This window comes from Dipodomys merriami, unplaced genomic scaffold, assembly GCF_024711535.1.
Source record: "Dipodomys merriami isolate MVZ:Mamm:240054 unplaced genomic scaffold, mDipMer1.0.p SCAF_12, whole genome shotgun sequence".
Classification (NCBI taxonomy): Eukaryota; Metazoa; Chordata; class Mammalia; order Rodentia; family Heteromyidae; genus Dipodomys; species Dipodomys merriami.
In genome coordinates this window covers 7,784,541-7,810,615 of record NW_027202493.1, presented here as the reverse complement: position 1 = coordinate 7,810,615, position 26,075 = coordinate 7,784,541, and the positions used below count along the sequence as shown (strand labels likewise).

Genomic DNA, 26,075 nt, shown 5'->3' with positions numbered 1-26,075 from the left:
ATTGCCTAGTCTGGATTTCATGGAAATGGAAATGTGTAATAATTTCTTGAGAATGGCTTTTTCCATCAAAACATGTTTTTAAGGTTCAATGTAGCATAAATGTTGTATTCCTTTTTGTTGCCAAATAACATTCGATGACATGGATATGCAACATGCTATTTATCTAGGCTTTCCTTATAGAGGTATAGAGGTGAACTTTTTTATTTTCTGTTTATTTTCTCTCTCTCTCTCTCTCTCTCTCTCTCTCTCTCTCTCTCTCTCTCTCTCTCTCTCTCTCTCTCTCTCTCTCTCTCTCTCTCTCTCTCTCTCTCTCTCCCCCACCCCTGTGTGTGTGTGTGTGTGTGTGTGTGTGTGTGTGTGTGTGTGTGTGTGTGTGTGTGTGTGTTCATGCTGCCAGTCCTTTAACTCAGGTCCTGAATGCCATTCTTGAGCATTTTTTGGTCAAGGCTAGTGCTCTACCACTTGAGCCACAGCGTCACTGTCAGTTTTTTTTGTTACTTAATTGGAGATGAGAATCTCATGGACTTCACTGCTCAGGCTTACCTCTAATTATGATCCTCAGATCTCAGCCTCAGTGAGATCTGAAGATGTTAGGTGCCTAGCTTCTATTTTCTTATTTTTTTGGTGGATCTAGAATTTGAACTTGGCACTCGACTGCCTAAGCCACAGCTCCATCCCTTTTTGTATTACTTTTGAGATAGGGTCTCATTTTTTCCCCGTAGAAATCTGGACCACAATCTTCCTATTTTATACTTTCTGCCATTGCTGGGATGACAGGTGTGCACCACCCTATCCAGTTTTAAATGTCCACAGGGAGACTCCCAAACTTCCTTTCTGTGAAGGCTGGTCTCAAACCATCATCCTCCCAATCTCTTCCTCCTAGCTGGAATTACAGTGGTGAACCAAAAGTCCCAAGCTGTAATGAATGATTCTGTCCTTTCAGATAGGTTTAGCAATTTTGTAGCCATTCTTTTGTATATTCTTTTTTCCTGTCCTTTGACATTTTATTGAGGGTATTTATTATTTTCAGTTTGCTTAAGGAGTTCTTTTAATATATTTAAGCTTTTAGTCCTCAATACAGGATTTTGTTCAGATGTTTTACTGAAATTAATTTTAAAATTTGACAAAACAGTATGTGTCAACAATTTCTTTAATAGTTGGTTCTTTAATCTTAAGTTGACAAAACTCTTTCCCTTCCTAAGATGCAATAAATATTTTATTATTGCTGTGTTTTCATGTAAAAATATTTCTTATTAACATGGGATTGGTTTTGGTATAAAATAAGATAGTTCTAATTTTATTATTTCTTCTAAAGAGCAATGAATCATCCTAATACCTTTTCTCCCTTAATTTATGAATCATTTTTAGCATATACTAAATTACTCTTTTTGAAGTGCCTCTGAAAATTTCTCATTTATAATTAACTTGTGACTGATTTATGATTAAAACCACCCAGTGTTCATCATCACAGCTTCCTAATACGATTTAATAATATGGGTGACCTTCACTAAGTCCTGGTATGCACCAAGTGCCCTAGAAATGGCTATACTTTATTCGCTTTAACCTTGACGGAACGTATACTTAACAGGAAGCACTGACCTCACATTGCAGGTGGGAAAATTGAAACAGTGACTTACTGAGTCCAGGTGATGACAGTGCTGTATCTAGAATTCAAACTAAGACCCAGACTCCAGAATACAACTTACCCTTCTTTACTTGTGTGCTCTGAACCTTCCTCCAGTCCAGCATTTGTCTCATCATTGGTAACCATGCATGCTCATGATTGATTAGGCATTTCTCCTGTCAGATTTTTAGGTGACTTAAATGGATGTTTCTTAATCTTCGGACTCGGGTTTACTTACTTATGAATTTATTTTGAGCAGAGGAAGTGTCAGGATTTGAGTTCAGGGCTTTTGACTTAATCCGCAGCCTTGTTGTTCCCCTTCAGCCATGCCCCCAGACCCATTTGGCTTCAATTATTTTTTCATGTAGGACCTCCCAACTTTTGTCCAAGCTAGCCTCAGACCTCAATGCACCTACCTTCTCCTAGACTGAATTATAGGTGTGTTCATTAGCCACAGTTCATTTGCGGACATGCCGTGAAGGGGTTGGGGGGTGTCTTATTAACTTTTTGGCCAAGCTGGCGTAGAACTACAGTACTTCTGATCTCTGCCTGTAGTTTATAAATGCTCTGCTTTATAATTAATTTGTGATTGATTCCCAGGCATAGGTTTAAGTCAAAAAGCTTTAAGAGATTTTATTTCCTAATTCTAAGTTTTGCACACTGCAACTTCTAAATACTGTTTTTCTTTGAGTTTTTTCCATTAGTGTATTTTAGAAGTTAATGCAGTTGATTACAATCTATTAGTCCTGTGATTTCCGACAATCTATTGTTGGCTTATTCATGAATAATGAACTGTTTATGAATAGAAAATTAACAACTGTTTTTTCCTTAAAAATTATAGAAATTTATTTCACTGTGGCATAAAATAACGTAAGTGAAAATTCTAGGTATAGCCTGCTTTTTTGTTCCACTTAGTTCCTTTCTTTTTGTTTCTTCCTACAAAGGTACTTCTAAAATTATTACTTTTATGATTTGATTTATTTTACTAAAATTCAATTTTTCACTTAAGATATGTAATATTTAGGGTTTTTTGTCTTTTTAATGCCGTGTTATTGTTTTGTATGCAGTGAGCCCTTTTGTCAATTAAAGTTGCTTTGCAGCTCAAAGAGTTATTATCATTTGGTGAGTTGCTTTTGGTTGATCATTTTTCAGTTTGTGTCCTTTGAAAATTCTTATTATATGTAGCATTATATTTGTCTATCTCCACATTATCTTTGTCATTTATTCCATCTTTTTTCATAACAATGTCATGTTATTTTTATGACTGTTTTCGTAGCTCGTTTATTAAGTGCCTGCCCTTATCAGATTTCACCATAGGTCCTGGAAAGAAAGTGATGAACCTCTCAGAGACGGAGATCGCTCTAACCAGAGAAATAAATATGGAGCAACCGATTATAAGAGCCTTACTAGAGGTCATCAACTGTATTTCCTTGGTTACTAGCAAGATGATCTCTCATCTCATCCTTTAAGAGACAGGGGGCTGAGAGTCTTGCCAGATCTGAGCTCTTCATAGGTCTTTACCGCTAGGGGGCGGCCAAGGAGATTGCACATGAAGAGGAAGAAAATACTCTTCAGAGTTGCTTTTCTGGCCCTATCCTTTTCACCCCAGCAGAGCTTCTTCATGCTGCAGATGACAACTGCCACATCTTTCTAAATGGCTCTTCTTTCTCAAGTACTCCCAGAACCAGCTCCATAGTGCCCTTTATGGATGCCACTACCAGGCTAGTGAGTGCTACCCCTCAGAGGTCTGGGTCTCCAATTTTTTAGTCACCCTTCCAACTCTCTGGGGTGCCAGCAGCAACCACTTAGGCCCCTCCATGGGCACTGAGCTGCCTTCAGGCTTCAAGTTTAAAACACCAGCCTCCTCCTCCTCCTCTTCCTCTTTCCATCTCTAGTAATGTGATATGCTTCCTCCTTTTCTCTCTTTTTCTTTTTAATCATTCATTCTTTGATACTAATGTTTTCTGGTAAACCACCTGATAAACTTTCTTTTTTGTTTTTTTATCTTTATATTTCTATTTATTTTTGGGGGGAGGTCTGGTCGTGGGGCCTGAACTCTGGGCCTGGGTGCTGTCCCTCAGCTTTTTACCTCAAGGCTAGCGCTCTACCACTTGAGCCACAGCGCCACTTCTGGCTTTTTTTTTCTGCTTATATGGTGCTGAGGAATCGACCCCAGGGCCTCATGCATGCAAGGTAAGCACTCTACCACTAAGCCACCTTCCCAGCCCACCTGATATACTTTCTATTTGTTTGTTTTTCTGGCTGCATTCTAACAGATCTGCCTTTTATTTTGTGATTCTGTTTCCTGTACTCTTCAGTATACCGCCTCTGGGTGTTTATCCCTAACCTTGATATGCATGTGTTTCTAACTCAGTTAGCTATGTTTTCTTCTTAGTAGTGGCAGTTTCTTGATCTTAGATGTTATCCAATTCACAATTCCTATTCTAACTTCTCAGTTGTTTCCTTTTGACTAAAGAATCTGAATTCAAAATTATTAGAAAAGATGGTACGTGCTTCTTGTCTTCTTAAAGAAAAACATTCAATTACACTTGCATGTTTTGTCCTTTATTTTGTGATGTTTTCCTTTGTATATCCGTATGCTTTTCCTACTATTAGAAATTGTGTAGGCTCCTATCTCTGCCCATCATTGAGACCTTGGAAGGAACATAGGTGAAATATTGTTTATGGAGAAACAAATCAGGTTTGAACACCTGTGGTGAAACCACAGGTAGAACCAGCGGCATCCACCTGTGTCTGGGAACGATTTCCATAACTTAGAATCTGTTCTTTAACAAGCTGGAATTTGTCTGCTTACCCTCTTTTCACAGATTCACTGTCCTTCGACTTCTCTGTCAGGCAGTAGTTCCAGTCATACCACAGGACTTGCAGATTCTTGGCTTTCACTTAGAGTGATCCCTGAGGCTCAATCAGGGCAGGTCACACAGATGTGTGGCACCCAGCTCCTTCACTGACCCTTCTGCATGGCTTTTAATCCTGAGGGATTTTTTAAATGAATTCAGCCTTTTAATAAACATTTTAATAGCATATATCACTCATACTCTTATATTTGGGTGAGTCCATCAAAAAATGAATAGTTAATCTCTTAACTTCCTGGCCATTGCAACAAATTCTTACCAGAAAGTTTGGGGCAGCTAAACCTTGGCTCTTTCATCTGCCAAAAGAATAATTCAGGCAAGATGTGAGCACCGTGATTGGAAAGTTTACTGGGAAAGAACTATGGCAGAAAAAGAGTACATGGCATTGACCTGTCATGGGGAGAGAACATCAGCCATTCTCTGTCATCTTGGCCATTTTCTTCCTTGCAGAGATTGTCCTGGAATTAAGTAAAGAGAATTGGAATCATCTAAGATTACTGATTGGTTGAACTCCCTTCTATTTCCTAAAAGGTTGAGACACCAAAGATTTATTGTCCTGTCTTTTCCTCATTTTTGTCTCTCTTAGGTCTTCATTCTTTAGTAGCTCCCAACCCCCATGTTCTTCTCAGGTAAGTTTTGGTATAGCAGTTTACACTGCCATCTGCAAGCTTTATAGGCTGTCATTCCCAGCATGCTTTTCTACTAACCCAAATCATTTTAAAGGGTTTTTATTGTCATTTCCATCAAACTCACCCCCTGACACCTCTTTCCCTCATGCTTTCTCTCCACTTCTTAAAACCATTTCAACAGGTTTTGTTGTTCGGCTTTCATACATGAGCATAAAATACTTTTACCACATTCATGTTTCTTCACCTTTTGCATTGGCTCTCCCCTCCCACTAGTCCCCTGCTCCTGACAGGGCTGGGTTTTTTTGAACCTGTACAATGAGCCATGATGATGTTCTTCCTATTAGGACTCTCCAGGGAATCCAGGGTATGGATGATGGGGTAGCAGGTCATCTTAGTCCATCCTTGCATCTGACCCTTTATGCATGAGAGCTCTTGAAAATCCAATAGGTGTCATGTTAATAGGTAACATACTTTCCCAGTCCCAGTGTCCATATGGGGAGGGGGGGTTAGCTCAAAGCCTGGGTGCTGGACCTTAGTTTTTAACTCAAGGCTGGTGCTCTACCATTTGAATCACATCTCCACTTTGGGCTTTGGGCTAGTCACTTGGAAAAAAGAAATGTAAGGTTTTCCTGCCTAGTCTATCTTCTAATGTGATCCTCAAATCTGAGCCCTTGAGTAGTTATGATTACAGGTGTGAAGGTATGAGCTCCCAGCTCACCAGCACCTGACCAGAGCTTTCCTTTTCATATATATATGAATGAAAGTATCTGTTTCACTAAAGTGCTGGAAAGTGGGAAGGAAAATGATTCACTCTAGTCTTTTTCACCTGACAATGTAGTAGTGTGAAGCAACCACGAATGAAGCACTTATTACTTTTCCATTTGTACTGAGCAAAGAAAGGAAATAGAATTAGAAAATAGAAATATAGAAAGTTCTGCTGTTAGATTCTTAAACCTCACCTGGCTGAAAACAGATTCTTTGGTTGTGTCAAAACTGCCATCCTCATTCAGCCACACTGGGTGAGATTTCCTTAGAAGCAAAGCAGCCAAAGAAAGGGTAGGGCAGGGGAATGGGATGGGGGGGGGGATGGGAAGGGGTGGGAAGGGAAAACAAAGGAGGAGGCAACAATGCTTGATAAGAAATGCACTCATTACCTTGCTCATGTAATTGTAACCCCTCTGTACGGTATTTTCACAATAAAAAAAAAAACACAAAACACCAAATAGGACCTGAAGAACACAGCTCTTCACTTTAGTATAACTGATATTCATGGTCGTGTGACTTGAGGCCTTGAGGGTAAATCCCAGGGTCCTGAGGTCTTCTTGCCTTTGTGCAGGAGACACAGGAGGAAGTCTGGAGTCATTGACACAGCTTGGTTGTCACTGTGTGATGTGTGTGGCATTGCTAGAGACAGACATTCCGGGTCAGAGAATGGGGCGATATGCAGACCTCACTTGGCGAGAGCGGAGAAATGGGTGGATGGATTCTGCCACCTGCCTGAGGTTCGAGTCCTTTTGCTGTCAATCTCCTAGCGAGGCCTTGTGAATGTAAACCAGTGCCACCGAAAAAAAAGACTCTAGTTTGCCTCTGGGAGGGAAAACATTAAAAGTAAACTTCAGAGGAATCAGCATCTGTGAATGGCTGTGCTCGGTTATTCACTGGGTGTTTTTGACTTGCTAAAAGCAAGTTTAGTGTATTTATACAATTTATAAAGATGTAACTGATTCTGGAGCTCTGCTCTTTTACAGAGGACATATTTCATGTGATTGTAAGCACTGAAGAAAATTAAATCAATAAATCCACCGCTTGTAATTTGAGATACTCAATTTGAAGGGAAATACATTGTCAGGAAGGGAGGGCAAATCTTTTGAAGTGAGGAAGACTTGTAAACAACCTGTCTGGGCTCTCGTATCCTGGTGACAGTGAGAATTACCTTGTGTGCCAAAATTATCACAATATTATTCTAACACTTTTGTAAGACCAAAGGCTATCTCCCTTCATTTAATTTGTATCCCCCTTTGTAAATGATCAGATGCTCAAATGAAGATCTCCTCCCCTTCTCCCTCCCTCTTTTGCTGCCCTCCCCCTCCTCTCTCTCTCTCTCTCTCTCTCTCTCTCTCTCTCTCTCTCTCTCTCTCTCTCTCTCTCTCTCTCTCTCTCTCTCTCTCTCTTGTCCCTGTGTGTCCTTCTCCCTAAAACTGCTTGGCTAGTTGGCAGTCAAGTGGGGTATCAGAGAGCTTAGTGAATTTTCTTTTCTCTCGCCTGTATGGATGCTTATTATGACCACTGGCAAAACAATTAACCTCTCCAAGTGTCACGCTTCCATGTGTAAAAGGTTAACTGTGCATCTTGTTTGCAAAGTGCCTTGAGTCCTTTGTGAAGGGCACTACCCGAGCACTCAGCCATGTTGTGTGACTAGAGGACATTGTATTGTCTAATTATATATTTGGTTGGATAGGTTATAGATTTTGTTGTGGTTGGATGTGGGCCTGTCTCCCTTGTTACAAAGGGAAGGACTAATAGGTAATCTCATTCTATTACCATCTTCTTGAGCCCCCTTGAGGGTTAAGAGAATGACAGAGGTTATAGATTAATCATGTACTCTGTAGTGAAGGGAAAAGCCATGAACATTTCAACTACATTAATAGCTCCGGATGACAATTTATTAGACCTAGCATTCCATCAGATGCTAAGCAGATGAAGCTAGCCAGGACCTATGGAGGAATAAAGGCGTTTCCTTTGCCCTATTCCCTGAGTATGTTTGATTTTTCATCCTTTACATTAATAGGAAATGTTAGGATTCGTTTCGTTAAGGTATATTTCAAACAGGTTTGGGACTATTTAGAACAAATGATTGACAAGAAATGCACTCATTACCTTACTCATGTAGCTGTAACCCCTCCGTACAGCATCTTTAAAAAAAATAAGCATCTTTAAAAAAAATAAGTGATTCTGTTAGTTTGGATCTCCTGCTACAATTCACTCATTTGTTTGCATCTAAACTATGACATGAAGCTCACTGACTTCCTGTGTTTTGGACCTAAGAGGAACTACAGGATCCTAGAACCAAATATCACGTGTCTTGTGTCTTGTGCTTCTTTGCAGATTTGCGGAAAAATTTCGAGCAAGATCCACAAGGCAGGGAGGTTCCTATTGAAGGCATGATCGTGCTCCATTGCCGTCCACCTGAGGGCATCCCTGCTGCCGAGGTAAGACAGATACACTGGTCAGCAGGCACTGTGGGGACAAGTGAAGGAGCAGAGCTGGCTTCTGGGACTTTGCTGCCAGGGCCCATTGTTACACAAAAGAAATCCCCTGGGAAGGGAGCTAAGCTCCTGGTCCACTTTCTGGCAGACAAATCTCTTGTTGGTAGGATTTGTCCAGCATGCTTGCCTTTGGTGACCTCTTATTACATAGGTATAGGCCTCTGTTTAGTTGGAGTTACTTTGACTAGCCTGTTGGCGTATGGATTTCTGTCTCAGCCTGGGGAGCAATGCATCTTGGGAAGGAGGGATGATCTGGTTCTGACTTGCACAGGTGTTTTCTCAGTCTTCACTTGTTTTTGAAACACGTTTCTATTGAGTCTCTAGTAGGTGGTGGGTTTTGTGCTGATGTTGGGGATATAAAAATGTGCTGGAACCATGTCTAGAACCTGCACCATGCTATGAGAATATAGTTTTATTGTGACTGATAACAATGACAACAGCGGAGCCTTTCTGAATCATCTAGTCACTCTTAAAAGATATTCTGGGCTGATTGGCAGTAGGCTCACTCCAGTAATTCCACCTACTCAGGACACTGAGACCTGGAGGATCATGGTCCAAAGTCAGAAAAGTCCATCTCAAATTAACCAGCAAAAAAGCTGGGCTGAATGCATGGCTCAAGGGTAGAGCTCCAGCCATGAGCAAGCAAGCTAAGAAAATATGAGGCCCTAAGTTCAAGCCCTTGTACTGACATAGGGAAAAAGATATTCTGATAGATTAGTCATTTTGGCTATGATTAGGGGAATATCTAAGCAGTAGAAACATGCTTTCGCTTAGAAGTAAGTAGTACAGTTTTCGCTGTTCTGTGTGAAGCTGGAAAACTGTCTTTACAGATATAATTTATTCACTGAGAGGTGGAGATACATTAAAAAATAAACATAAACTCCTGAAGTTTTGGCTCTGCGTTTTAGCTCAAATATCGAGGGGATTTGTAATTGGCAGGACAAAGGAAGAGCGAAGGGAATCGAGACACATCACGTGTACAGTTAGCAATCCTGCTAGATGGACGCTATTCAAAGCTTAGATGGTTCCCAGAAATGAAGTAAACGGACTTGAAAATTAAAGTGAATGCTCTATGCATGATAGAAAATGATTAGAAAGGAAAATGCTTATTTTTACATTTTTACTTAATGTGAAACAAGAAAGATATCGATCTAATTTTTTTTTCCTTGTGCTGCTGTCTAGCTCCTTGCTTCCTACAGAGTACATCTCCATTTCCCACACAGATGATGGTGTCAGTCTCATTTAGCATGTCCCACCTGCTTCTGGGGTTGACCTGCCATGTCATTCTCTACAGTCCCCATCCCTCTCTCAAAACTCCACTAGACAAATCATTCAGTACAAATATGTGTAACCTCTGCCATACCAGCCAGGTGAGACAGTCCCCTGGTCCCCTCACGTTCCTTTTTGTCTGTGCTGGGTCCTGACCGCCAGCAGTAGTGAGGGCAGGGTCAGCATGGAAAGAAGCTAATCTTCTTGTGTATTAGTAACATGCCTGTGAGACCCTAACATGCTCGAAATGCCTGCCAACCTGATATTTACAGCTGGAACACAGCTGAGAGATGTGCCCGATACAATCCTTGCATTTCTGGAGACAGAAAAACTGATGTTCAACTCAGTGACTTATGAATGGCCTGGAGGTGTCTCCAAGCACTAAAATAAAGTTACTGTATGATCCAGCAATTATGCTACTGGGTGTCTACCAGAAGGAAGTTAAGTCAGGATGTCCAAGAGACATCTCCCCTGCCACAGCTACTGCCATTCTGTTCACAATTTCCAAGATAAATGGAGGGAAAAAATGTGCTATAATGCAATGGAATACTATACAACCTGTACAGAGAAGGAAATTCATTCTTGACATCATGGATGAATCACTAAGATATGTTTCATGGCATAAGCCACGCATAGAATGATAAGTACTGTACCATCTTAGTTGAGTTCACAGAAATAGAGAATAAAATACTTATGAGAAAATTGAAAAACTATGGAAAAAGGAAGTGTCCACAGTAATTGTGATAAAGAACATAAAGTCTAGCTTTTAGTGAGGAGTATTAACGTATGTAATAGGAATTTTGTGACCATGGTATAGCCAATTCTGTACTGTTTCAAGTTTTGGTGCATGATAAGTACCTTTGAGGAAGCTTAGAGTACTGAATTCTATATATCCTAGAAGCAGCATTTCCTCTTCAGTGGTGGTCTCCTTGGATCCATATCCCTGTATCAACAATCTATTGTAGTGCATAGCAAGAGTTGAAGAAATAAGTTCACATCCCTATTTTATAAAATAGTGACTATTCTTCCGAGTGATAATTGCATAATTGTTAGTGTTAAAAGCTCTCCCCATCAAAAATGCTAAGCCTGACATAACACATTTAGTAACTAGCTCAATTTTTCTGTTCCATAGTATATACTTGTTTTCAAAATAACATGTTGTACAAAAAAGTACTTAAAAATTTTTGTCCATTTAGAAAAAGAAATTAAGAAAAATGCAAAAAGATTCCTCACATCAAGTGGCTCAGTAAATATTTGATAAATATAAATGAAAATTAACTTTCTGACTGTTGAAATTATAGCGAGATTAACCCCATGTAAACGTTGTGAAATGTATTACAGTTTGGGGTGTTCCATTGCTATTTTTGCATTTTTTCTGTCACTACCAATTACTAGCAAGTAAGGCGAACATTCCTCACCTGTTCTTTGAAGACATAAAGCTGAGAAAGTAAAAAATGAAGGAATGAGGAAGGCAGATGATATCTGATGAGGAAATAGCAAAAAGCAAAAGTCTATCTTCTCCATGAATGTGCACATAGGCAAGCCACCTCCTGCTATGCATTGAACTACCTTCTAGAACAATTCAAAGGATTTACAGAGAGGAATTCCTGTGGTGCCCACTTCCTCTGGGAAGATTAGACTTGTACTGATTCTCAGAAGTGGCCCTTTTGCATGTCCTACCATTTTCCTCCTCTCTAATTCTGCTCTATAAGGTCTGCTCATTGGTTCAGTCCATTGTCTTCTTTCTTTTGCTTCTGAACGCTACTACAAGGAGCAACGCGGAACTGTTTAAAGTCAGTGGAAAACTACCCAGGAAAGTTCATGAACAAGGAAGGGAGGAACATATCATGAAGAAGATGACTTTTATTTTCTGGTGTCTACCCTCCTGCCACATTGGTGAACAGTAGGCATTCACTTCCTACATTCATTTCCTAGGCTACTGTCACAGTTAAATAGAAACAGGCAGGCTTAAGCAGTGGAAATGTATTCTCTCTCAGTCTGATCATATTCTGAGCCTGATGGAGGCGTTGGCAAATTACCTGGTTCTTAGGTTACCTTCCCAAAATCCAGGTAGACATGGATTTCAGGGCATCCCTCTTCACCCTACTCTACTTCCCATTCTACCTTTGACATCATACTACTTATCTACATTATATATAGATTTAAAAAATAAAGAGCAGAGCCAGGCCAGCTGATACCAAATAGAGGTTTATTCGGAGGAGTAGGGGAGACTGAAGAGTGATTTGAAACACATTCTGAGTTGAGCAGTGAAGGGCATATGTTTCTCTCGATTCAGTGTTAGGAGTGGTTATGGAGAATGTTGCTGTTTCAGGGAGGGCTAAGTGGCCTCTAGTGAGGCATTAATCATCATTTATTGTATCTTCTACATTCCAAACACCTAAGGTTTTGTTTTGTTTGTTTGTTTTGGCAGTCATGGGGGTTGAACTCTGGCGATGGGTGCTGTCCCTCAGCTCTTCAGCTCAAGGCTAGCGCTCTACCACTTGAGCCACAGCGCCACTTCCAGCTTTTTCTGTTTATGTGGTGCTGAAGAATTGAATCCAGGGCCTCATGCATGCAAGGCAAGCACTCTACCACTGAGCCACCTTCCCATCCCCGCCTGAGTTATTTTTAAATTTCACTTCTTCATAAGAGAGAATGTTTCTCAATCTACACATCATGGTTTGCTTAACTTACACAGAACATTACTACCGCCAACATCTGCATTTCTGTTGGATGAAAGACAGACTGAGAGAAGAACACTCACAGAGAACAAAGAAAGGAAAGAAGAGTAAAAGTGTTGGTGTTGTTGGGCATAGTTTGAGTCAGGGTAGCGATGTCTGCCCATGACTTGAGTGTGGTCCTCAGGTCCTTGAGTATGTCATTGGGCTTATTGACTTCTCAGTGATGGATGACCTGCAGTGGCTGACCCTCCAGGAAGGAAGGACTTGTACAATGTCTGTAGAAATGGATCAGTCATGTTATTGTCACTGTGAGATGTTCTTAGTCATCTTGAGCTGTCTTCAGCAGATCATGTTACATCTCTGCATCACCACTTGGTGCTTTCTCTTCTTCTCCACTTTCTGTCAGGCCCACAGGGTCATCATTGCTAGGGAGGTTGATAAAGAACTGGCTTTATCACTCAGGGGAATAGGCATTTCACCACTTGACACATTGGATGTCACTTTGAGGCGCATTCAAGTCTCCTGTCCATAGAATCTGTATGGATGCCTTCTCTCTGCATGATGGGCCTTTCTGAAACATGTGACCTGGATCTTATGCATTGTACGTATAATCTCATGGGTGGAATTGCATCCTCCTGTAACCACTTAATAAAATTTAAGCAATATTTATTAGCATACACTATTGTGCAAGGATTCATTTGTAACATTTCCATGAAAATGTACCGATCAATGCACCTACTCCATCAGTCCCCCTCATCCCTGCTCTCCATTTTTTTTAATAATTCAACTATGTTTTATTATTTTCTTCCTTCCTTCCTTCCTTCCTTCTTTCCTTCCTTCCTTCCTTCCTTTCTTTCTTTCTTTCTTTCTTTCTTTTCTTTCTTTCCTTCTTTCTTTCTTTCTTTCTTCTTTCCCTTCCTTCTTTTCTTCCTTCCTTCCTTCCTTCCTTTCTTGCTTTCTTTCTTTTCTTGTCTCTTTTCTTTCCTTTTTCCTCTCTTCTTCCTTCCCTCACTTCCTACCTTCCTTCCTTCCTTCCTTCCTTCCTTCCTTCCTTCCTTCCTTCCTTCCTTCCTTCCTTCCTTCCTGCCTTCCTGCCTTCCTGCCTTCCTGCCTTCAGCCTTCCTGCCTTCCTTTCTTCCTGCCTTCAGCCTTCCAGCCTTCCTGCCTTCCTGCCTTCCTTTTCTTTCTTTCTGGCTTGTAAAAGACTTTAAACTCATGACTTCATAGCTTCTTCAACTTGCTCACATGTCTACCACTCTACCACTTGAACCATACCTCCAAATTGACCTTTTGCTGGTGAATTTGGAGAGGAATTCCCAAGGACTTGTCTGCCTGATCTGGCTAGCATAGCTGTCTTCAAACTATGTGATATGACTTCAAACCCTGAACCTCAGTTTCTCCCTTGACAAATATGCCCTTCTAGGATGGCTGTGGGAGAAAGGAAGTAACGTATAAAGCTTTCAGTGCAGTTTCTAATACTAAATAAATAGTAGTCATTGATTGTCTTCCCTGTCTTTCATCCTGAACTTCATTTTTAAAATTTTATGAACCTTTGAACTTCTAAGAAAGAGACAGTGGCCTGATGTTGTGGGAATCAGGTTCCACTTAACAACTCTTGCAATAGCGACCGTGCTTTCAGCCTAAAATTAAGAAATAACTCTCTCATTCTAGGCTGCCTAGGAGCCCTGCCTCTCTCCACTAAAGCCTTCTAGTCTTTCTTGTCAATCACATTGAAGGACAGGGAGACACTCGCCAAATTTCTTCCTTTCTCTCTTGTATGTCATGGAGAAAATGAATGGCATTGATGGAGATCACCTTCCACCATTGCTTGATATTACTGTTACTGAAACACTTTCCAAAAAGAATGCTAAGTGAACTTGAAGGTTCTCACCAGACTTATGTAAACCATAGCTTGGTTGAAATGATAGCTTCATTCACACCATAGTCTTTCAAAATATGCCTGCAAAATGGACTGATGACCACAGAAGCTTCTCTAGGCTTTCTGAGTTCATGCTCACAGCAGACTATCAATCGAACATACTGTCACTATTGTCACTTTGAACCTTAACCTTTGGGCAATTCTAACTAAAGATACCAATTTTTACCGTTTGACACTGGTTGTTGCGCTAAAACCAATTTGCTCTTTTTTAAAACAATTCATTATTCCACAGTGCACTTTTTTATACTCCCCAATTAAATGGAAAATCTATCTTTCATAAAAGTTAGAAATTACGTCCAATGAAAATCCGACATTTTAATGGTTTTCTACAGATTAAAATTGTAGAGTTCTCAATAAACCCTGATTTACTGATGTTGGCTGTAAAATGGTTATTGCTGTTAATAAAGCCTGTAAATCTTAACAGGTTATATTTGCCTTGGACAATAAAACTTGCCATAAAGGCTTAGTGTCTAAGGCTAATTCTGCTCACATCAAGGTAAACAGCCTGCTCAAAATAACTCAATGTCTTTGAGAATTCAGGCCTTAATGCTCAAGAATGGACAGATTCTGCCCTTGAGCCATTGAATACCAGGCACTACCCTTGTTTTAAATCTTACCACAAGGTCAGACTGGTGCTAAGACTAGAATACTCACGGTCAGGGGGCCTTAGTCAGTGCCTTGTGGCTAAGACAACCGTTCTCTCATTTCTGCTCAGCACCTAGTCAGGTTTGCCATTGACTGATCACCAGAAATGGAAGGAAAGAACATATTTTTCATTTGATGAACTATTCCTAAGTCAAACAAGTGTTAGAAGACAAATTATAAGGTGGTGGGGTTAGGGAAAGGAGACTTGTTTTCTTTGTTGTCTGCTTGGAAATCAAGGGCATTTAGGGAAGCCCTGTTAATCCTAATACATAAGAATATGTTTCATTTTTCTTGATCTATTTTTTTTTCAGGGATATTCACTGTAAGACTCATTGAAGATAAAAGCCAGGAATGTGATTTGTTGTGTTGCCTTTGTTATTGCATAGGTCAGGTAATGAGTACATTTCTTTTTGAGCAGTGCCACCCCTTTCCTTACTCTCTACCAGTTTTTCTATCCCATACCCATCCACAAATTGTATAGTTCATTTTCAACATACACTCAGGTGTTCTTGTACCAGATTGGATGGATGAGTGAGCAAGTGCGGTAGCACTGGTGTAGAAAATCTTCCTGTGGGGGGCTGGAAAGGTGGCTCAGTGGTAGAGTGCTTGCTTGCCTTGCATGCCTGAGGCCCTGGGTTCAATTCCTCAGCACCACATAAGCAAAAAGAAAAAAGCCGGAATTGGCACTATGGTTCAAGGGGTAGAGCACTAGCCTTGAGCTGAAGAGCTGAGGGACAGCGCCCAGGCCCAGAGTTCAGGCCCAACGACCAGACCCCCCCCAAAAAAAGAAAATCTTCCTGTGGATAAGATGGCCATATTTGTGGCCCCTTCTTTGGGCTGCTACAAGAATGAGTGTCTCTCCTAGGTCTCTTGGTTTTGACCTGCATTACATCTTTGAACTGTATGGGCATTGTCAGGTATCCTGTTTCCTATCTTTCCTTATGATGTGATTGGATGCTGCATTTAGCTTCTTAGTAGTCTAGCCTGGCTCTTTGTCTTTCCTAGAGGTTCTGGGTACTACTAATCATTTCCTGCATCAATCAGCCAGAGCAGGGTTTAATGGTCACAAATAAGAGTGCTGACCATTTCTTTGCCTATGCTTTGTCTCACTTCTTTAAGGATTCCTTTGAAAAATATCACATTTTTTCCTTGGGGGAAAAAATGCAAGTCCCCAGACAGCTAAAGGTTATCAGTGGCATAGTAATCTCTCTCTCTCTCTCTCTCTCTCTCTCTCTCTCTCTCTCTCTCTCTCTCTCTCTCTCTCTCTCTCTCTCTCTCTCTCTCTCTCTCTCTCTCTCTCTCTCCCCCACCCTCTCTCTGTCTGTCTGTCTGTCTGTCTCTCTCCCCACCCTCTCTCTGTCTCTCTCTCTCTCTCTCTGAATATAAAATAAGGGGAGAGGGATGGGGGAGGAGACTAGAAATCTCCTAAAATCACTCCCATATCTGTCATTCTTTCCTGATACAAAATAGGGACTTGATGAGTTTTATACTATTTTAATAGTTCTCCCCACACTCTACCCAGACGTATTCAATGCAGAAGCCCCTCACCATCACCTGAATGAAAAGTTCATTTGTTTCAAATGTGCTCATCAGGGTAAAGCCCAGAAGAGAATCTTATGAATTGAAATGCTTAATGCAAGAATCACTAGACTATTGTGTTTAACCTCAATCAAATAGCTCATGAAACGAGAATTTTATTTTAAAAAATAATCTTCTTAGTATTTCACTAGCAAAATGTTAAGTGGTATGCCCAAGTTCTGAAGCAGTGGGCCTCAGGTATAAATAATTAATCTAATTTGATTCAGTCAAAGTGGAGGGAATGTCTAATAATCCTGATAAACTTTGCTTTGAGGAGACTGACAATGAGGATCTTTTCAGAAAACTACATTTGATTGGAACATATAATATTGTAATACAAACTTAATGGACTCTAAAAAAGGAAATGTGGAATTGGTTAAATACTAGTAATTAAGTGCCAGTAAATTACTCCTCTGAAAACATTCCTGAAAAAAATTGCTATCATAAGAGAGAAGGGAAAATGAGGTTAATATAAGTTATTTAAAAAGTGAATTTCTGTAGCCCAAATACCCTTGTCATTAATACAGGTTCTTGAGTAAAATCTTATTAAATCCTGACTTTGTCACATGCTGAGCTGGTAAGCTCTATTTCCTTAATGAAGATGATAGAAGATATCTGATACTTGCTGGTTTGTGATTATTTTCCTTTCCTCTCTTGTTCAGGGTTCTTGGAGGTCCTGAAGCCTAGAAGTCAGAACGCCAGTTTTCATAGCCTAGGGGTAAAACCAGAGTCATTGCAAGCTAACCTAGTTGCTTGTCCTTGTTACTTCTTTCCTTTTGCTCTATGTGTGCCTCCCTCAGCTCTGCCCACCTGGCCTTTCGCTTCCTGTCTCCAAGCTGTTATGGCCTTATTTCCTCTATCTACCTATGCTGTACACCCTCAGAGGATCATCTCTAACTCACCTGGCTTCTGAGTTCTAAGTTCTCCCTGCCCATCTTAGTTGACACAATAAATTGTCAGTTTTTTTGTCACTGCAACAAAAATAACTGACATAAACAACTTTAAAGAAGGAATTTAGAATTTTAGTCCATGGTAACTGGATCTGTTGCCCTGGACCTGTCAGCAGAAATGTGTGATATGGAAGGCTGTTGACCTCATGGTGGCCAGGAAACAAAAAGAGACAGAGAGGAACATACCAAGGACAAGTTATATCCAATTGGATGTGTGGCCCTAGAAGGCTACTTCCTCTTGTGATTCATTCTTCTGCAATTCCATTTCCCGGTAGGAAAATTCAATTATGAATCCATCAGTGGATTTATCCTTTAATTAGGTCCAAACTTCCTGAGCCAGTCACTTCCCCAAAATGCCATATACATTACATTGTATACCAAGCCATCAACCCATGAGCCATTGGGGGGTAGATACTTTATCTAAATTATACCACTTTAATCTTCCTTAGAAATACATAATTTAACAAGTGTGCCATGTACACTATTTAAGAGACAATGCTTTCTCCCTCTACAGTCTTTTGCCTGGGTACTGTCTCTGAGCTCTTTTGCTCAAGGCTATCATTCTATCACTGTGAGCCTCACTCAGCACCATTTCCTGTTTGGGAGTAGGTAATTGGAGATCAAAATCCCATGGACTTTCCTGCCCAGGCTGACTTTGAACCAGGATCTTCAGATCTCAGCCTCCTGAGTAGCTAGGATTACAAGAATTAGCCATCAGCACTTGTCCCCTCTACAATTTTTCATAGTATTTTGTGTTGAATGTTTTCTTTTTCTTTCCCCCCCCCCTTGGTTGTAGAGCTTGAAACAGGGCCTACGTACTGTCCCTGAGCTCTTTAGTTAAAGGCTAGTTCTTTACCTAGAGCCACAGATCCACTTCCAGTTTTTGAGTGATTAATTGGAGGTAACAGTCTCATGGGGACTTTTCTGGCTAGGCTGGCTTCAAACTGCAATTTTCAGATCTCAGCCTCTTGAGTAGCTAAGATTACAGACGTGAGCCACTAGTGTACAGTGAATGTTTTCTTCTCTCTTTCTGCCCATCCTTCCTCCCTCTAACTGTTGTGTTTAATTTTTCATACCTATATGTAATATTTTTCCAGTGTAATTCCCTTTAGATTAGATATTGAAAATTATTCTTTGTACTGTTCTCCCACAGCTTACTCCATAGACATCACAAATACACCTAGAAACACTGCAGTTATGCGGAAAGCATAAATGGCTTAAGTGGTTAGATATTTACACAAATCCTGAGTTTGAGCACACTGTAATAAACTTTTAAATTTGAATATCACTTTTCAATTTATAAAGCTTTTCATTTATGTTGACTCTTGTGATCCTTAAAGCTAGCATTTGTAGCTAGACATGCAAAGAGATATCTCTGTTTCATGGAATTATTTATTTAGTTTACCCATGTTGAACATCCTTTTATCCAAAGTGCTAGAAACCAGAAGTGTTTAGGATTTCAGTTATTTGGGGAAATTTGGAATATTTGCATACTCATAATGAAATATCTTGGGAATGGAACACAAGTCCACAAATGAAATTCAACAGCTATCTTTTACATCTCCTTTCTATACCTATCCTAAAGGTAGTTTATACACTTTAAATAATTTTTTCATGAATATTCTACTTGATTTTTATATTAGTGCTCAAAAAGTTTAGTATTTGGGGCCATTTTGGGTTTCTAAGATTCATCTATCTGCTGTCTCCAAATTTTGAGTTAAGGACACTCAAGCTACATATTATTGAGAAACTATTATGCAGCTAATATAAATTTCATCTAGACTCTAAAGCCAGGTTCTCTTTAGGAAAATTTCTCAGCAGCCCCCTCAGGTAGGTAGATGCTAGTTATAAGAAACCAGGCCCAGACAGGCTAAGTAGATTACTTAGGAATATGGTTCCTGAGTGACTAAGCCAATATTTGAATTCAAGCAGTCTGATTTTAGAGCCTGGTTTTCTTAAACTCTACATGTGATAGCCTTTTTGAAGGTTAGACATCACATTGTATGACATGTGTATCCTTAATTACTTTGTGTTATCTCATGGGCACACATTTAAATGTAATATAGGAAGATAATGTTTACACCTGTCCCTCTTCATCCCCAGGAGCTAGGTTCCCAAATCCCCATTGGATTCCTGAAGCCACAGGCAGAATCAACCCTAATATAAGCAATGATATACCTCATTTATAAATTCTCGGCCATAAGAGATTAAAAACAGTAATTAATAATAAAACAAAACAGCTATAAAAATGTTCCTGTAACAGTTGTATAAATGTGATCTCTCTCAACACATCCTGTTTTACCATATATCACAATACCATCTCCATGATTTTTTTTCCTTTCCTTATGATTTTGAAATTACCTAACACTTAAAAGAAGCACTGTATGACATCTTTTGGCCTATCCAATCTGGCCCCAGCCCTGTGACACTTCAATCGTCAGATTGATAACAATGGCTGTGAGTGATAGGCAGGTCGTATATATAGTGTGGATACAATGGATCAAACAGTGAGTCCCATCTGAGGCAGGGCTAAGGAGAACCCTGTAAGATTTCACCATACAGAAGCACATGCAGTTTCAGTCTTAGGAACAGAGCCAAGCATGGTGGCTCACATGTGTAATGCTAGCTACTGTGAGGGGGAGATAGCAGGATGAACCCTTGAGCTGTTGTGGGCAAAAGCGTGAGACTCCATCTGAAAAATGAATGAAAAACAAAAGGATTAGGAGTGTGGCTCAAGTGTGAAAATTAGAAATAGTTTATTTAAATTTTTATTTAATATGTCACACAATAGCTGATAGTAATTGAAACCATGTAAAGTGAGACTCTGTATGTGTGTGGGGGTAGGGGGTGTACAGTTATCAGTTTTTATGTTATTGGATTAGGATGCAATTCAATAGGGGAGCACTTTCCTTTTCCACATTAAGTCTTGTATTTAATCCTTAACAACACAAAAGAAAGAAAAATATACCTCCATTCTGTTGCTTAAATTCATGATCCTAAGTCTAAGCCTTATGCTCCTACTTGTAATTAGTCCTGTTATTTGATGGCAATGAAACTTTGTTTCAAGAGCAAAATTTCTTTTAAAACCATTGATAAGAAAAAGAAATGTGTAGCTAGGTTCTGGTTGCTCATGCCTATAATCCTACCTACTCAGGAGGCTGAAATCTGAGGATTGAAAGTCCCTGGGAGTCTTATATCCAATTAAACATTAGAAAGAAGCCAGAAGTAGAGCTGTGACTCAAATGGTACAGTGGTAGCCTGGATCATAAAAGCTTGGGGACAGAACCCAGGCTCCTAGTTCAAGCCTTAGGTTTAGTGTACAGGCACACACGTGCACACATATGTGCTCACGTGCACACACACACACACACACACACACACACACACACACACACACACACAAAGAAAAAGAAAAGAAAGAATAGGAAATGTGTGATTCTAAATTAACAAATTAAGGCATAGAGCTATTGCTTCATCCTATGACTTTTTGCACAGTTTAGTGCAATAAACAGTCTTTATATCTTGAATTATGCAGAAGTCATCGCAGCTTGTTAAGCTTGCACTGACAGAGCTGCAGATCTGTAATGCTGCAGTAATGTTCCATGGGCGTGAATCAAGAACTTCATCCCAATCCTGCTGAGACAGCATGGGTTTTAATGTTTCTAGGAAGCACACCACACACTGTCCTGCCTGTGCTTTGCTGGCAGATCTTATTAAAATTGAAATAAACAACCTCCACAATACCAGCAACAGCTTCTCCTGATCATTCTTGCCAAGCTCCCCAAATCCTCATTTTTCTCTATAATCTATTTTGGTTGAATGACACCTTCTGTGAGTACCTTTGACTTTTAGTTAATTGTAGCTGACTGGTAGGTGCACTAGCCCTGCAGACAATTTTTCACGTAAGTGCTAGTGAATTAGAGTGTGCCCATTTCTCCTTCCTGGGTGGTTTCTAGACTTGCAGAATAAGCACCTGCCTGCAGGTGCAATTGTCATAACCCCAACTGGTCTTCTTGCAATTTGGGTTTAACTCCATAATTAGTGCCTGGTGAAGAAATCAATTCTTACATTGTACTACATAGCTTTCATAGTGGCTCAATCCTGTAAAACCTCAAGAATCCATTATGATCTTCCCTTGGAGCCCCCTAAGATTCAGCACAGTGAGCACATTGAGTGAGTCACTCACTACAAGTTCCAGAGCTTTGGTTTTTTCAAGTTGCATTGGCTTCCTCCCTGCAGATTATGGGTCCACCACCCTAGCTCAGCAGTTTGCAACTCACTTCACACATAACTTGGGCTCACTTGGTTCTCTTAGCTAAGCTTCCAAGAAAAAAAAAACATCCCATATTCAGATCTGAACAGCTGATAATCTCCTGCTGTGGTGAATTTTGATTTAAATATAACTGAGTGTCTCTTGGCTCTGGCTGAACCGAATTGGAACTGTTCTTTTAATTGTTGATTCAGTATTGGCTTACAGACCTGGCTGTCGATCCTCCCAACAGATTCTCTCTATGGTGTATTTATTAATCATGTTCAGAATTCTGATCCCCCATGGGCTGCCAACCCTGGCCTGTGCTGGTCACAAGTGATAGCTTAAACCTTGATTTCTGTGTGTAGGAAGTGTCAGGCTGATTGCATGCTGGCTCAACAGTTTCATTTGAAGGTCACCTACTAGGGGCAGCTCCAGTATGCCAAAACTGGGAAAGGAGAAGAGATCTGCATAACATCACCACAGCCTGATGGGAGCTATCACTCTGGTATATCAGTAATATATCGGGGCCAGTTGATCAGCATTTTTTTCCATCAAAGTTGTTGCTGTGCTGATAGAAAAGGGACCATATTTGAGCATCTTTAGGATAATAGTACAACATGGTTAAATGGGTATTGTTGGTGGGGAAGTTCTCAGAAATGCACTTAGAAATGCACTCAAGTAATAATGATATTGTGTCTTGGAATGGTGATAGAATGTAAAAGAATGACAAAGCTACCAGGGAGAAAAGACAAAATTGTAGAGGTGGGAGCTGACATGTTTACATGTCATTTCATTCACTGTTATGCTCAACCATAATGATAGAGTCCACACTAATGATCATCATTGTTACTATATATTTAGGACCAAATGGCAGGATTTCTTCTAGGCTCTTAATATATGTTGTCCTATTTTATTCACTCAGCCAATATACATATTTTTTTCATTCTACAGATATGGTAATTGAGCTGAGGAAAAGTAATTTCCCCAAAGCTCCTCAGATGGCAGGGGGTCTAGCTCCCTTTGATTTCAAAATCTAGATCTTGATGCAACCTACTATTGTTTCTTGTTACCCTTGATTTACCAGGAAGATGCTAAGTGAAAGAAAAGAGATTTCAGAAGGGTGTGTCTAATTCCAGCATCAATCCTTTCTGTTTATCAAACTACCTTGCCATTAATGCTGGGTCAGCCTGGTTTTACTCAGTCTCAGAGCTGACTTCAAAGACAATTCACAATCTTTTGCTTGGTCTCTACAGTGTTAATCTCTTATCACCACAGATTTCAATTTATTTAATAAATGGCTACTTTGCCCTGAAGCCTACAGCAATAAGTGAGACATGGACTCTATTTCTGACAGGTACAAGCATCCAATAAATGAAATAAATATGTAAATAAGTATCTAACAGTGAATATGCTGCCTGTAATAAGAGGAACAATGAAATAGAAGAGACAGGATTATTTCTGCTGGCCAGGGTGGCCAGCCAAGACACTGCAGAATGTCATTTCCATGCTGATTTTGGAAGAGTGAGTAAAAGATCATCCAGGCGGGAGGTTATGTAGAATGCACAGGAGGCCAGACCAGCAAAGCATGCAGGTATGAAATAGCGTGCTTGGCCAGGATAGACTAAGTTTTGTTAATTTTATTTGGGGAGGGTCTAAAGAGCCAGTGCCCGCATCACCACAGTAGAGTCTCCAGGGAGTATACAAAGGTCAGATCCTAAAAGGGTCTAGTTTGCCACGCTTGAAACATGGATTTGTACTCCTAGGAGGCAAGGAGACAGAGTGGTTTACATTCTACCAGGTTTATTTGTCCTTGTACCTCTTTATTTCTTTCTTTGTTTCAATGCTGATCTTACCTGTTTTTATCTTGAGGACCTAACAGATTGCAAATAATCATAAGTTTTAAATAGGTGCAGATGTCCTCACACCATTGTGGGACCTCTCTTGTGCCCGCTGTGGTAGAGCAGATGAAAGGAAATGGAGAGGCTGCATGTGTTTTGTATTGCTCCCTTAGGGCAGTGTAGTCCTACTACAGCCTGACAGGTGCCTCCTCTAAGCATTGCTGTCTCAACTCCACTTCATCCACTCTGCTTTGCTTTGGTAGTGGCTGCCCTCCTTTACCTGGCTTTAGAACAAAGGTAGTTGGGAGAGGGCCTACGATCTTTATGTCATTAGGTGCCCCTGCACTAGCTCTTCCCCTGTAGAGTCAGTTGGACTCCTGCCACCATTGGACAAAGCCTTTGAAGGTGTCCTTTCCATTCCTTTTTATTTGCTCTGCATTTTCATTGAAACACACCAAGATCCTCCCACTTACCAGTGACTTTGATCCCACTAGAGACTTCTTGGAAGCTGGAGCTCCTCTGGCTGCACTGCATGGTAAGGTTATTTCACTAAAACCTGTGTTCAGGGAAGGCAAAGGATGGAGGATGGCATCATGATTGTTTTCAGGCAGCGGGATGCTTTCCTGATCACATAGGCAACCTAGGGCTTGTGTTCTTTCAGGTCAGCTGGGCCTCATCATGTGAAGTGAGATTGTGCTTGTATCTAGTCCTCACTCTATTGCCTCAGTGACCTGGAGGCATTTGTTCAGTTGAATTTGCTTCACTAAATCTGGATTACACCGTCATAAGTCACTTGACCACCTGTGTTAAAGGGCTAAGGTCATTATTCCTTCATTATGCCTGCAATAAAGTATTGGGTTTTCATTCCTCAGTTTCCTAAGTTCTTCTTGCCTTCTTTGCTCCCTAAAGCAATGGTGATTCTGGTGGTAATAAAGGGAAGGTTCTAACAAATATGACCTGCCTCTCTTTTCTGCCACTGATGAGAGGAGACTGACTTGAAAGACTAGAAGATAATAAAAGGTTCTGAAGATCTGGGTGGAATTTGGTATGGGTCGTCTTGCTGGGTGTAGTATCACATATGTAATAGCATCCTTGGCCTCAACACACTAGACATAGTGTGCCCTCTCACCTCCAGTTTTAATTCTTCCAGAAATAAAAAAAAAAGCTCCAGACTTTGGCAAACATTCCTGATTAAAATCTCTAACTCAGGCTTTGCCCCCAGGGAATTTACATTCTTACAATGCTGTAGGCCTGGGCTATGTGCTAGAGCACCTGACTGGTATACACACACTTGTCTAAGTTCCCTTCCCATTACTGAAAAAAAAAAAAGATGCTCCACTCTGTATGTAATGCAGCATATGACAAGCACTCAGTATTTTTGTGGAATTAGCCCATTATCTGATAGTCCTTAATCCAGTAGCCTGGAACCATATGGAAAGGAGTGGTTCTCACCCCATATTCACCTCTGTATAGGCTGCCCCTAACCCTCAGCAAAGCGAATGGCAAGTAATGGACACTCAGAAATCTATGTTCAGGGAAAATGGAAAAAACAAGACTATGAAAGAAGCTCAAATAAAAATGCTTGTCATGGCTTTGTTGGTAAATAATGTTGAAGGCATTGGGTCTAAAATCGTGCTTCAATCTCAGAAACTTAGGTAAAAATTACTGAACAGAAGATATCTTAAGAATTTTAGGGAGAGGCTGGGAAGGTGGCTCAGTGGTAGAGTGCTTGCCTTGCATGCATGAGGCCCTGGGTTCAATTCCTCAGCACCAGATAAGCAGAAAAAGCTGGAAGTGTTTCTGTGGCTCAAATGGTAGAACGCTAGCCTTGAGCTAAAGAGCTGAGAGACAGTCTCAGGCCCAGAGTTCAGGCCCCACAACCAATAACAACAACAACGAAAAATTAGGGAAACATGTTGCATAAGATCCTGGGTATTTTTTATTTATGTATTTACTTATTTATTATTATGTATTTACTTATATTTTTTATTTTCTGCTGGCCCTTAGCTTTTTTTGCTCAAGGCTAGCACTCTACCACTTGAGCTACAGTTCCACTTCTGGATTTTGCTAATTAATTATAGAAATAAGGATCTCATGAACCACCATCTTCAGGTCTCAGCCTTTTGAGTAGCTAGTATTTCAGGCAACCCTTGACTTTTGGCTAGATGAATTGATTCATGCTTGTAATTCCAGCTACTTAGGAGTCTGAGGCAAGACATCAATTGAATCCAGGAGTTCAAGACCAGCTTAGGCAACATAGAGAAACCTAGGCTTAAATAAAAAACAAAAAGTATGAATTGTGTAATCATGAGCCAAACAGATTTCAATTGAGGCACCTCCTTTAATTATCTGTGTGATCTTTGGCTAATTGTCTATCACGTCTAAATTTAAGGATCCCTTACATAAAATAAAATACAAAATGACACATAAAGATATTTTGAAGATTAATTGAAACAGTATCTTGATAACATTTTACTTAGTTGCAAAAACATCAAATATTTGTCATTATAGTAGTCACAAATAATAAA

The 26,075-nt window shown here is 40.2% G+C and overlaps 1 protein-coding gene across 3 annotated transcripts in view; it reads left to right on the top strand.

The window, feature by feature from the left end:
* The window catches only part of Unc5d (unc-5 netrin receptor D), a 586,279-nt gene that overhangs the window by 381,352 nt on the left and 178,852 nt on the right, over positions 1-26,075 (top strand). For all 3 annotated transcript variants that reach the window (XM_070016201.1, XM_070016202.1, XM_070016200.1), the window contains exon 4: positions 8,235-8,338. In XM_070016201.1, coding sequence (XP_069872302.1) covers positions 8,235-8,338 — 104 coding nt within the window. The remainder of the gene's footprint in view (positions 1-8,234; positions 8,339-26,075) is intronic.